General features: G+C 39.6%; 1 protein-coding gene across 1 annotated transcript in view; it reads right to left on the reverse strand.

The window, feature by feature from the left end:
• The window catches only part of CAP2 (cyclase associated actin cytoskeleton regulatory protein 2), a 68543-nt gene that overhangs the window by 22077 nt on the left and 32401 nt on the right, over positions 1-14065 (reverse strand). Inside the window, exons 5-6 of the mRNA XM_005235062.3 lie at positions 1422-1565; positions 1103-1188 (exon numbers count right to left, since the gene is read on the reverse strand). Of these exons, the coding sequence (XP_005235119.1) occupies positions 1103-1188; positions 1422-1565 (230 nt within the window). The remainder of the gene's footprint in view (positions 1-1102; positions 1189-1421; positions 1566-14065) is intronic.

The raw sequence follows: 14065 nt of genomic DNA on the forward strand, positions 1-14065 counted from the left end.
CTTAGTCATGGAGATTTATTTCCAAATAGTGATGGCTATGGACTGGCTGCCTACAAGGATCTGGGATGCTTAATACTGCTGAAGATCTGGGCCGACAGGTTTTATCCAAAACCTACTGAAGTCAAGGGAGAGCCTTCCACTACTTTGGCAGACATTGTGATCTGATTCAGTGTAAAAAGGAAAAAGAATGTAACCTGTTCATACCTTTATGTATATGAGACATTTTCATCTCTAGAATAAGTACTAAAGCTATATTGTAAAATCTTCAGTTACCCCAGTAGGTACTACTTTCAGTAGGTAAACTAAGGCTTCAGGAATAATACATAGTATATATAATACAAAATATTGTATATAGTATATAATGTATATTTATGTATATATACATATACAATAAATAGAAATATATACAAAAAGCTTTTATATATATAAAGTTTTCCTTACTAAAGAGGAAAAACTCATAGCAAATACTGTTCTTCCCTGGGATATAAAAATCAAGAACCACAATCTGGCCTCCAAAAGTACCAAATCAACAGGATTTATACATGACTTTTTTTTAAGAGAGCATAGAATGGACCTGTATTTTTTTCTCTTCCTCTGGCAGGTCACAGATCTCATTCACGGACCTTTCTTGTGAATTCCTTGTGCTCTCTAAGAATAATGTAGTGGTACAGAAAAAAATCAAATTAGGAGCTACAGAATTAGATGCTCAGTTGTATACATCTACCACCTAAATGCACATTTTCAAGTGAAGAGCAAGAACAGCGACAGTATGAGTGCACAAATGAGACAAGGATGCGTAGCAGCTAGCTAGCCACACACTGATATGTAAATATGCATTTGCATATAAGCTTATGATGCTGGAATGCCAGAAAATTAAAAATAATCCTGTAATCTGCAGAGAGTGAAAACCAGCACTGTTAGTGCTGTTGCCATTCTCACTGCAACATGCTGCAGGTCAAAGACGAGGAGGATACTACTGCAAGCAGATTTTATCAAATGCTTTGTAGTTTACAAAATGCTTTCTGTGATGGCATTGTGAACCCTCTCAGTATGGTTAATGCTCTGTTCTCTGGCTAGTAGACACTGGGGCTTGGCAACATACCTGTGCTTGTAGTCCTTTAATACCCTGTTAGTATAAAAGGTAGCAGCATCATTCATCTCCTTGACATAAGGGCCTGGTTTAGGAGACTAGGACCATCAACCCAGGGTAGCAGGAAACAACAGGAGGAGAAAGGAAGTAAAATATTAGTCAGAAACCATCCCTGATGTATTAGGTATATCACAAAACACCTTCTTGGGTGTAGTAGACTGAAGAACTATGCAGATGAGACTGCAGAGTTCTGCAAGATTTGGAACTATTCTGGGCCACACGATCCAGAAGCGCATTTACAGCCCTCCCAGCCATCCTGTGTGTCACTCACCACTGCTATCCACCCAAGAGCAGGTATGCTTTCACTGACGGCTGAGAGGTGGTTGAACATTTTACTTCCTCTGTTCCTTTCTCTGAAGTTCTGGATTTCCTGAATTTTCTCTGATATTGGCTTGAGAAGCATTGCCACCTCATTCTGGGGGAAGGGGGGGGAAGAAAAAAAAAAGGAAAGATAGATGACACTGCTGTTACAATGGGTGGTCCAAAAACACCCTGTGGTTTAACACTGTCCTCCCTGCCCATCGATTTGATAGTTAGAAAGAAAGGTCAGCATATTCTCTACATTAAAGTAACAATTTAATTACCCTCCGCTGGTTGCAGCAGCAAAATGCACAGACATTAAGTATTAATAATGTGTTGCAGCAAAAATAGTTCTCAGCACTGGCAGCATTTTTACATGCTGCCCAGGTTAAGACCCATAGAGATCCCACAGCTCAGAGTAAGCAGAATGCTTGTACTTTTCATTTGATACCCCTGGAATCTTTTGAGAGTTCAAGTTATTAACCAAGTTGTTCTTTCTATAAGAAACACAAACTACTTGTTAGGTTAATGGCCTCTTATCATCTGGCAACAAGACTGAGAAAGTAATACACTGAAGGCAGTATCAATTTTAGTTTCCCCTATTGGTAAGTTTTAATGTTTTAATTTCCTTTGGCTGCAAGTAGTGTGGGAGGATTTCATGGGAAACACATACTGCCTGCAAGCCATGGTTTGGGGAAATTCTCCTGTGTTTATCAGAAACGAATGGTATCCAGGGGAATGACTGCTGAGCGGAAGGAATAGTGTCTGGAGTGAAGAGAAAAGCAGAATGAATGTAGAAGCTGTCCAAGCTCTTTCCTGTGCAAAGTGAATGCTAATCACACTGGCCGAGTGTCTCAGAAAAACTAATTTAGAGCACTGACTTACTGGGAAGAGTTCTTCCACTCAGAAACAGCACAATCAGGGACAAGGAGTCATTAGTTTACAAGAAAACAACTGCTGCACCTTGAAATCCTGTAAAATGCTTCTACAAAAAGAGTCCAATACTTTATGGCAGAAGTATGCCTTGCAGAATCCAATAACGATGTCCCACTGAAGAGAGTGCACCATTCTGATTTTCCCAGGCACTTCACTTGGAAATCACTCAGGATGTAGCAGAACTCCACTTGTTCTCACCTTTTCTCAGGAGTACTTGTTTAATGGAACTAAGTGCTTGCTGGAGACAACTAATCCTCGTATTCTTGAGGACTGATGCTGTCATGACACACACAGGATGATGTGCGCATATGTCCTGCTTTGTCTCTGTCGTCTGTAAGATATTTCTTTTCACCCTTTCACAAGACCTCAGCTTTACTGAATTTTATGTCACCTTAAAATAAGCATGTCTGCTGCGGATCAACATAGATCAAAAGATATGCCAAAAAAACATAATAAAAAGAGGTTCTGCATTTTTAAAAGAATTTTGATCCAGCTATGGAGCCTTAATATTTTAGTGGTAGTGTAATGTTGAAAAAGGCCTATGCGTCTCAAATCTATGGGGATATTTTTCTTCCCCTAAAACAAAGTGGGTTGGGAGAAAACAAATATTTACAGTATTAGTGGGAGATCAAAAGATTTTTTGCTGATGACTTAATGACCAACATAAGTCATTAAGTCTGAAAAAGCCCTGAAACCTCCATGATTTGTAGTTCTTAAAAACTGATTTTGTTGCCATAACATGATAAAGTCTGCAGGAATCCTTCTTTCTAATTTTTGCTTGTTTACAACATGCTGCAGCTGGTTGGTTCTTTCTTATTTTGCAGGGAAATCTTTCAAGTATGACAGTAGTTAACAAAACTGAAATTTAAGAAAGTGCTTGTTCTGCTTTGATATTATGCCAGTTTTCCTCCCATGAAGTCTAAGGGATATTTACAGTTCTTAGCTTACTGTGAATCTTCATGGCCCAGTTCCAGCCAAAGAGAATATCAGGGCTAAAAATACAGCTCCACAGATGCCTGGTGTATCTAGACAGCACTGGGAGGCAGCATGTTTCTGTGGATAGGGCACAGAAGTGGGAGTCCACAAACAAGGGCTCTCTTTGAAACAGCTCTCCCACCAAATCATCGTCAGGTTTCAGGAGAGCTGTGTTACCTTCCTGTGCTTCAACTTTCTATATATGAGATGATGCTAATGAAGCTGTTTGATTTTGTACAACACTTTGATAGCTTCAGATAAGATGGCAAAATTAGGGCCAAACAGTTTCCTGGATGGTACCGTAAGACCCACGCCTCCTCCCCCTCCTCCTAGAAAAACTCCCAACCAGTTTTGTGGGTTTTTTGTCAGTGGTACAAACAGAATATCTATCCCTCAGAACACAGAACTTAACCTGTACACTGAATCAACTGTTTATAAAAACATAGTGGATTTATGTAATTTCACAGAAAAAGTGCCCTGTGGGAGTTTTAAAGGTGAAATATGTACTGCTAAGGAAAGTAGCTCAAAGTAATCATTCACTTGGCACTGTAGTGACACCAGACAGAGCCACAAAGGGCTTGAGGCTTTGCTCAGCTCTGTCCCACGTGAAATGTACTGGGAGAGCAGCACAGCCTCCCTTCCCTTTGCTGTGCACTCATCCTGTTCTGCAATGGCTGCTGGCTGGCTGAACAAAATGTGTGTGTGTGTGCAAGCTTCTTGTGATCCAAGTTTCTGTGTAAGGGTTGGACACAAAGGAACACCGGCTTGCAAGGAATCAATTTGAGTTCTGGCTCCCTGCAGTCAGTTCTAAAATTTTAGTTAGTGATTAAATTGCAGATGAAGTATCATGTATATGGTATGTGGGTAGAGAAAGGCTCATTAATTCTGGCAGTAATCAGTCTTGTTTGGCTCTACAATCTAGAACCAGTTGTGCTGAGGGTTCTAGAAGAATAATCTCTTTATTGCAATTAATATTTAAACAGCTGATAGTTAATAAAATTATTGTCTATACTATATCTCTAAGAAAAAATGAATTCAAGGAGATGAATCAGAGCTGTTGGAAAAATCCTCAGCATGCCTTTGGCATGTGCTAGATAAAACTTCTTGTCATTTAAGACAGCACAGTTGTTTAACAAAAATTTAAGAGTCTTTGTATAAACACCATTCCTATTATAATATCAGTTTTGCTAAAACGTTTAAAAACGCAACAGTGGCACAACTTGGAAATATCAAAAGTAATTCCCAGTCTGCCTTTGTCCTTTTTTAGTAATTATTAAAGACAGATGGTCTTTTTAAGCATTAATACCTAAACAAACAGCCAGCTTTGATCTATGTCTTATAATTCTTACTAGAAAATCAAGACTAGTAAGACTACTGCAGTGATTAGCCAAAACACTCCAAAAAAAGTTACAGCATGTAACAAGAACTGCCTTAGGCTTTGGCTTCAGAGACTTAATAGTCTCAGCCCAGTCTCATAAAATGGCCTGGCATCCCAGTATTCCAACAGACCACACCAAACAGACTTTCTTCTCCTTAACGCTTTTGTAATACTCCCACAAGAAGATCCCCAGTTGACAGGTTTAACAGAACCAGGACACATGGATTTAATTCAGGAAAATGGCCGAACTTTTGGCTTTTGTGATTTTTGTGATTAGCCTGTGAAGTCAACACAAAACTGAGTGGCTTGCTTAAACTTTGGCTGCTTGAGCCAGTGATTACTTGAAAATCTCAGCTTTAATTTGAGAAAACATGTATTTTCTCAGGACTGCTGCTGTCTAGAAACCTGCCAGCACGAATCACAAAGGCGCAAAACCCAGAAGGTAAATAAAAATACAGTTTTAAAAGATATTATGTATTTTTAAGCTAATCTTAAATGGTTTTGAGGGGTGAGATTGTTTAGTGAAGAATTTTTATGTTGATGGGTGGCAACACAATCCAGACCTCACTATTACAATGTTTAAATCAACCTGACCTATTATGAAAAAACCATGGTGAGGGTACAAATAACCTTTCAAGTTATGCTAACTAGGGGGTGGCAACCTTTGGCGTAGAAGCAGTAAAAAAGGACTGAGAGCATTTGGGATCAGCAGCCCCTTCATTTTACTCAGCTGCAACCAGAACTGCGTGACTACAACCTTTATTCCACGGTCTACAGTTGTGTTATTTTCTTCTGTCAGTTCAAAATCTCCATCATACTTACATTGTATTTTTCACAGGCAAGTTTGAAACACAGGGTTGATTTGTATCAGCTGTCTTTGTGTGTGTTGGCAAGTAGGGCAGCTTAATAGGAATGGTTCTGTAGAGCAAAACAGTTGGTGCTGAGGACCTGACATTCATACTATAGCCGTTTGAGGGGGGAAGATGTTTTGGACTAGCTGTAAATTGTGCTTTAGATGCTGTCTGGGAGTGTATCTTCCATTTAACTTCATCGGAAAAATACCCATTTTGTACACCCTAAGACTGCTCTACAATGTGAATTACAGCATAGTAGATGGGGCTGATTTGAAGGAAAAATATAGTCCCACTGTGAACTAAAACATTAACATAGACACAGGCATTATCTCTGCAAACAGCCTAGTACAGCCCTATCCCACATTTCATCCTTTCAAGGGATGAAAGATGTCATGGACAGCATCCGCCACACTCAGTTCTAATAATTTAAAAAGTGAGCATCTGCTCTCAGCTGAGACTTGATTCCCTTTATTGTAAATGAATAAACAGATGTCCCCGAAGAATTCGTTCCACCTATTACTAGATGTTAGAAGACTATATATTAGACGACATTAATAAATGTGAAGAATGCACTCTAGAGGTCCTGACATTTACTGTAAAGAGAGCCTAGAAAGCCAGCTTATGCAACATGCCTACCCTGACAGATAAGCTGGCGAGCAGAATCCCATCCTCTGCCTATAGGAATAAGATACTGGTAGCTTAAGTGATCACCAGTGAGATGCATTTCTGCTATGAGTGGCTATGATTCTAGAACTAAAATAGTTTTAGATAAACTTTAATTTCCCATATTTTGTATTTTGTAAAAGGAAATCTGTAAAGAAGACTTTAAATTTAAGTTAGTCCTTTTTTTGCATATATGTGGCTTAGGAAAGGGTTGTATTTTTTGTCGCAGCTGTGTATCAACAGTTTCAGTGGAATCAGTGTTCATATTAGGCTGAGATATAACCTCTTTCTTAAAGTATATGGAAAATATATTTTTTTTTCCAGAGGTGAGTCTAAGCTAGTTGGTAACTTTGAGGCTCCCAGTGCTGCATCCGGATTCCTCAAATGCTTACTTTTTTTTTTTTCTTTTCATTATTACTTCTGCAGTGAAATACTACCAGCTTTTGTTGGTGGCTGTCAAACTGTTCTTTTAGCATTGCCTGCCTCCACTTCTCCTTGTAGAAAGTGTTTCACATTTGGTACCACAGTTTTGCTCTTCAAATTGCACTATAACCTATTGCACCTTAATCCAATGCTTTCTCTGCAAGCATTTTCTCATTCGCAGTAGAGACCATCAGTGAAATCTTTATGATCACTACATTCATATCCCTGTAGTATTGTGTATTTTCAGGGTTCAAAGGTCTCCCCCTACCTAACTACAGAGACATTTTTTTTTTCTGGTCTCATTTTCTGAGACTGTAAATCTTCAACATAGTGGTGCTACAAGTGTTTCATTTGTCAATAGTCAATAGCACAGGTTTTGCCACTTCAACTCACTGCTGTGCAACAGCAGGACTATGACACAGAGACAGATCTGCAGAAATGTCTGGTCAGCTTCATCAGCACAGAAGCTTAGACACATTTGTGTGCTTCCAAAGTGACTTAATTGGTATTTGGCTTTTATTCTTCTTAGACAGCGCGTAGATTTTCAATCTAACAGCCAATAATAGCTGTAGCAGTTTTGTGCTTTGTGGGAAAAAACCAGGGAAGACTAAACCATAACCCCACATGACAAATTCCAAGTTTAGTCATTTGTGGGTTTATTTTGAAATGTAAACTCTGAGGGAGAGCAAATGGATGGGAACATGAAAGACCAATACCTTCTAACCAGGGGAGAAATCGAGGGCCTGATACAAACTGCACGCTTCAGTTACAGCGGTGTGGAATCACACCCAGTGCTTTTGGGCCAGGACCCTGGCTGGTTTTGAAATGGACTTGAATCCTCTATATATTGTTTTCCTGTCCACTACAGCTCTCTGTGGGCAGTATATTCAACAAGGAAGGGTCCTCCTGCTGTAGGCACACAGGCACCACCATCCCACCCCTAATCAACAAGAACAATTACACTAATGAACTGTTTTCAGCCTTTTGATTTACTACTCAGTCTTTGCTGCTGTTGATCATAGTCCATGTCAGTGGGGCCCAGGGCATTCCAGGTAGCAAAGTTCTGCCAGAAGATGTTCTGGAGCCACAATTGTTTTGTTCACAACATCTGCAATCTGACAAGTCTTTGCTAAGGCCAATCAATTAGGTTTCATGTGGGATGTGTCCCAGAACAGGCATGTTAGATGGTGCAGGCTTCCAGCCTTGGACATTCAAGTAGTTACCCGAGATGTCCCCAGAGACAAATTGTAAGACTACGAGGTTCAATAAGCAGTCCTGAAGTCTGTATAACTTTCAGAACTCAAGAATCATTGGTTGTGGTATGATTTAAACCACAGTAAACTTAGAAAAAATTGAAATAACCCGTGAACTGAAAAGCCCTGCTTTTCAGTCAGCTGTATCCCCAGTACTTTCCCTTTTAGAAGATCAGGCACAGTCCCGAAATCCCGGGAAACAATTGTGCAGCACAAAGAAAGAAGTGTACTGGTTTGAATTTGTGTTTAGTAGAAATAAAGAACGTGATACTTAATGGGAAAGGGAGTGTCACATCAGCATAGCTCAGTGGGATCTCACATGGTACAGTCTGAATATGAATATTGCTACAGGGATTGAAAACAGCAGGGTGATTTCAGGACATTGTTTCGGGACACAGCAGAATTCCAATAAGAGTCTGTAGGATCCCCAGAGCTGCTTGGCAAGTATGTCAGATGAGGAGCTAGAGTATCATCTTTGATAATGTCTTCCTTACGGGGTGATGCTGTTCTTAGTCTAAGTATAGACGTACTGGTGTAAACAAGTGCAGGGAGCCTTTGCTTACTGGAGCCTGGTTCTTGCACAGAACATGAACTGCTGGAGAGTCAGTGCCTGGTGCTGTTGATGTGAGCCAGTCTAGAGGTATGCAGTAATGTGCATCTCTGGCTCTATTTCTCTTCTCTACAGGCTGGGAGATGTAGCACTGATTCCTTCTGTATTCCCTGCATCCCTAGGTGTCTCTGGGCATTCTTATGGCAGAGTGCACTGCCCCTGGGGCAGAGCTGAATCTCAAATGTATCCATCTTTTTATTGCGGGGGCTATTGACCTGGGAGGTTTGGTAAACAAAAATGAGGAAGGTGAAATAGTGCCAGGATACCTACAGAAGTTAACTATGAGAAAGACATTGAGGTGCTGGAGTGTGTCTGAAAAAGAGCAACAAAGCTGATGAGGGGCTGGAGCACCAGGCTGATGGGGAGCGGTTACCGGGGGGTGTTGAGCCTGGAGAGGAGTGGGCTCAGGGGGGACCTTATGGCTCTCTACAACTACCTGACAGGAGGCTGCAGCGAGGTGGCTGTCGATCTGTTCTCGCAAGTAACAAGCAATAGGACAAGAGGAAATGCCCTCAAGTTGCTCCAGGGGACGTTTAGATTGGATATTAGGAAAAATTTCGTCACCAAAAGGGTTGTCAAACCTGGAACAGGCAGCCCAGGGAAGTGGCTGAGTCACCATCCCTGGAGTGATTTAAAAGACTTGTAGATGTGGCACTTAGGGGCATGGTTTCGTGGTGGACTTGGCAGTGTTAGATTTACGGTTGGATCTTTTCCAACCTGAATGATTCTATGATTCTATGATCAGAAAATATAATGAGCTTGAGGCTGCTTTAATGCAGTCGAGTGCCTTTGGGAAAAAATTATGAGATAACAGGTGTCAGGGGGCTATCTGGACCTGAAACTGAGTAGGAGTTTGCAGCAATATCCAAAAATGAGCCTGTAAACACTGTAAGGCAGCAGGCTAGCGACTGAAAACTGTCAGTTGGTCCATCACTGCGGCTGTGACCACATGTCGCATGCAGTTGTAGGCTTGCTGATAACAGAAATATATCAACGGTTTGGCAAGGTTTCAGAGAACAGGAGGGGGGAAGGGGGTGCCCTTGGAGCTTAGGCTCTGTCCGAGTCTCTCTTGGCACCTTCTCTAAGTCTGGGACCTGAGGACCTTAAAAGGACTGAACCAAATTCTTCCTTAAGCTATTTCTAGATACAGAGGTGCAGGTTTGCAACAGACAACCAAGTAGAACAGCAGCAAAACTTGGCTCAGACTCTTTTGCTTAAGTAAGTAATAAGTTAACGAGGAGAGGAGTATCCTGCTCTTCACATTTTTAGAAAACAGTAGGAATGATCCCAGTAGGTATGAGGAAAAGTAGTGAGAAATGGAATGATATAAGCAAGTCAAAGTAATTATAAAACAAATCCTGCTAGGATGCAGAATAAGAAGTCCCTGGAGTCCTGTTATTGAAGTACTTTAAAAATAGAAGGGAGAAAAAAATGAGCAATCCTACACTGACAGAGAGTAGAGAACTGTAAATCTTCATCTTTGATTTCTATATAAAAATTCTGAGAATAAGTCCTTTATTCAAAGAAATTGCCACAACTATTCTACATTTTTTGCTTGAGTATAAAAAACTAAAAACCTCAGGATTCAGTCTCATGTGTCTAAGTCTAACTTCAAATACAGTTTCTTGGGTTTCAGTGGTTTTTCTCCCTTTTCTTGCCAGAAAAGGGAAAACTCTCCTTTAGTTCTCCCTTTCTTCCACCCCTCTCCTCCCACCTGTGTGCAGAATCTGGATGTTTAAACTAGGTGTTTAATTGGAATGTTTGTCTGCACAATGTTAGCAATGAAATCCATGAGCTCTGGCAGTCGTACAAACTCATTTTTTTTTAATGAGAAACTACGTAATCGTTTATAGTCTGAACTGCATCTGTCATTTAAATCTGTTTGTCGTACTTCTTATCACGAGTATGCTCATCCTGGATATGTTTACATTGATTCACAGAATAATTTATTAACTAGTTCCCAGTATGAGAACTCATGGATTACTCATGACCTCAAAGCAACTCTTAAAATTGTTTGAACTCTTAAAGTGAAATAAAACAACTAATAAAGAGATACAAGACAGTATGTAAGTTGCCATTTACAAACAATTCAGTGCAGTGACTTTGAGCAGTGATCTCGTACATTAGTATTCATGATTATAAATTTTTAAAAAATTGTTAAAAAGATAAACTTGCTCAGGAACACTAATAAATTTTAAGATTATTATACAATAAAATAATAATGTTTCAATCAGAATTGTACTTGGCTTAGACTATGGGGAATAGAAAATTCAGATCTAAACTATTTCATAATGCTTTGTGGAGGTTTATCTTAAAAAATATCTTCTGAATTGCCCAAGCAACATGCAAACGTATGGTCTCAAAACACCTTTTTAAACAATTTCTCACAGAATGTAGCAATATGCTTATTTATTTTCCCTTCTCCATCTTCTCTGTACTATTTCATATATAGTAAACAATTTATAATAGATATTTTTTTGCTTTAATGTTTAAAATTTGGCATCAGAAAATAATTTCTAGTAAGTGGATGAACTGAAGAACCCCATCTTGCTGAATAAGCCTGCATCCAGCAGCCATTAGCTAGGACATACACAAACAGGAATATCAACCGGTGGTTTTGTCATGTGATCTCTTCCACTGCACATATAAATATAGAACATGACCATAAAAAGTAACAGAACATGCTCTCTGTGAAGTAATTTATTGCAGTTGATGCTAGCTTGGTATGCCAGCTGGAATTACCTTCCCAGCTCCTACTATTTTCACGTATACAGATAATAAAGACTGTGCACTGCAACAGGTTCCAAATGAAAAAAATATCAACATTAATAACAAGAAGCAAAACCCTGCAAAAGCAACTTCCGCAAGCTTAACTGTTTGAAAATGTTTGCTAGTGACTCACAGCAGGAATTAAAGAGCTAAATGAATACTAGGGCTTCACCATTTTCATAGAGGGGCAAAAATACTGCTTTTTGTACAATATAAATTTCTTTCTTTGCTGAGCACAAAAGATCTAAGGATTATTATACATATAGGAGCTTTCTTTTTGTTTGAATTCCTTATTCATTAGTTTGTAAGCTGCAAGAGCTGAGCTAATTTATTTTTCCAGGGCATTTTCCCCTCCCTCTTTTTTTTTTTTTTTAAGGGCACCATGTATGACATCCCAACATGACAGGAACTCAGTAAATCCCCTCAGTCTCCACACCGCTGTCTCTGAATGTCTACAAAGCTACTATGCCATAATCGCAACTCACTGGCTCATTCACAGCTTTACATTATAAAGCAAACAGTCTAGACAGCTGAATGACAGAATTACTCTCTTTTCTCTTGCATTTATAGATATGCTGTCATCTTCATTTGCTTTTCTCTACTCTGTGCATTCTGATACACTAATGATTAGCTTTCCTGTTTGGATTCCACACTGACTCTGTGGCTCTAGGCTATAAATACAACCAGAGCCCAGATGACATCACATCAACAAGGTCCTGGGGGGCCGGGGGGAGGACCCCTGCTTCTCTCCTGCTCCTGGGTTAGCTGGTGAAAACCAGATTTTTCAAAATGGTTAACCAATGTGGCTTTACAATAATTTTTTTTTCCCCCATCGAGATGGAGATAGAAAAAGCCTAGTGCCTGGAAGCATCACTCTCTGCGGTGGAAAATACTGTTAAGTTCCACAGAATAGGCAGCCTTCAGTTATTTTCAGGTCTGTCTGTAGTATAGATGAAATCTGTGCAAAAAATATGTGCAAAAAAAAGAATGAACTACAACATGTGTTTGGATGCCTATAAAAAATGTGTACCTAACAGGCTTTATGTTAACAAAACTTAAGTAACTGGACTGGGTTTGTTCTCACTGAGAAAGAAACTTAAGTCTGTAATATTCCTGGTATTTTAACTTCAGAATGACATGTACATACATATCATGTGGCATTTGCTTGGTGCTAAAAGATAGTTAAATGATAAAAGCATACTTTCTTGCCTTCAACAAGTTGCAGAAATCTATGCAAGCCTGATAACGTGCAACTAAGACATATGGATACACGTGGCCAGCTCTGGTGATGTTTATGACAAGATTTTTATTATTTGTTACTTTTCTTAATGCCTTTGTGACTGTCATTCCGGACTGCTGGAAAATCTCTTTTAACTTTTTTTTTCCTTGTTTTGTTGCCATTTTTAAGATGAAAATTTCTAAACTTTACAGCTGAAAAAATCTCAGAAGCTTGACTTGAGGTCAGAATGTTGTAAAGGTAAAAGCGGGGAGAAGCTATTGCCATTCTCATGTGAAGGGCAGAGAAAATCATACCTATAGCACATCAGCACAGAAGGCCAAACAGTGAGCCACAGCTTTTATCCTTACCGGAGCTGGGACACCACCACCACTTCAGAACATTGCATTACACGATCGGCCATTGGAAACTGTTCACTGGGGAATACTTTATCTATGAGCATGATGGTTTTGTGGGCCACTGGGTGCGATTGTATTCACAGCCAATATAAATGACTGCTTGAGGCCTGTACCAATGGGAATTTTGCCTGTTCTCTGTGAGTCATGACCCACTTTTACTCTCTGAGATCAGGGACAGCTGGAAAAACAACTGATCTCTTGCTTGGAACTCTATAAATCTAAAGTCTCGCCTGGAATATCTGCGCTTTTTTTTTGCTTTTTTTTTTCTTTACCTTGAGTACCCTTGCTATTAAAACATACTGATCAGAAAAACTTCTAAATGGTGTCTCTAAGAACAATAGCGATGGAAAAAAAATCAATAATTTACAGCAGCGGCAGAGAGTTCTGATTTGAAAATACAGAGTTTAATGAACTATGAAGCAGTGAGCTAGGGGAAAAAGAACTGAAGACCATGGACAGACTGTGCAAGTGAAGTCTTCATTCTCTGCATGCTCCAGAAAGGAAGGTTTGCGGGTGGTCCCACTGAAAAACTACATGACTACTGTACCCAGGAATCATACAGTGCTACTGGCCAAAACCTTGGGACCACTAGAACCTACAAATGAGATCTCATAGCAACTCCACAGCTTCCCTGAGCTTTCTAACTGAGGGGAGAATTTAAATACTTGCCAATAAAATAAGTACGTAAATCAACTTGATATAAATTGGTTTTGCATTTTCTTGACAAAATGCTTTGCCTTTCTTCCAGAATTGGCCTAAGCTGGACCTTAGCTTGGAGAATATTGAGTCTACAGGCTAGTACTGATTTTTCTCTCACTAGCTTATGTGCTGAACTCAAAGTCTGTCATATAGCATCCCTGGGGTCCTAGCAAAAAGCCATTCTATTCCATGGCATTTCCACCTTCCACAGAAACACTGATACCACTTACAGCCATAAAGTGGAAACCTCCTTTCATTTCTTCAATGATCTTATACATATTGGTACAGAAAAAGTTCTTAACTCTGAACCATGGCTTTCTGATTATTGCAGCACCTTGTTGATAAAACTGAAAGCAAGCCTCTAAGTGCACTCTATAAATAAAGTAACAAATAAAAGCAGATGCAGGGATGATAACTCAC

The sequence above is a fragment of the Falco peregrinus genome, chromosome 3 (assembly GCF_023634155.1).
Source record: "Falco peregrinus isolate bFalPer1 chromosome 3, bFalPer1.pri, whole genome shotgun sequence".
In the NCBI taxonomy this organism is placed as follows: Eukaryota; Metazoa; Chordata; class Aves; order Falconiformes; family Falconidae; genus Falco; species Falco peregrinus.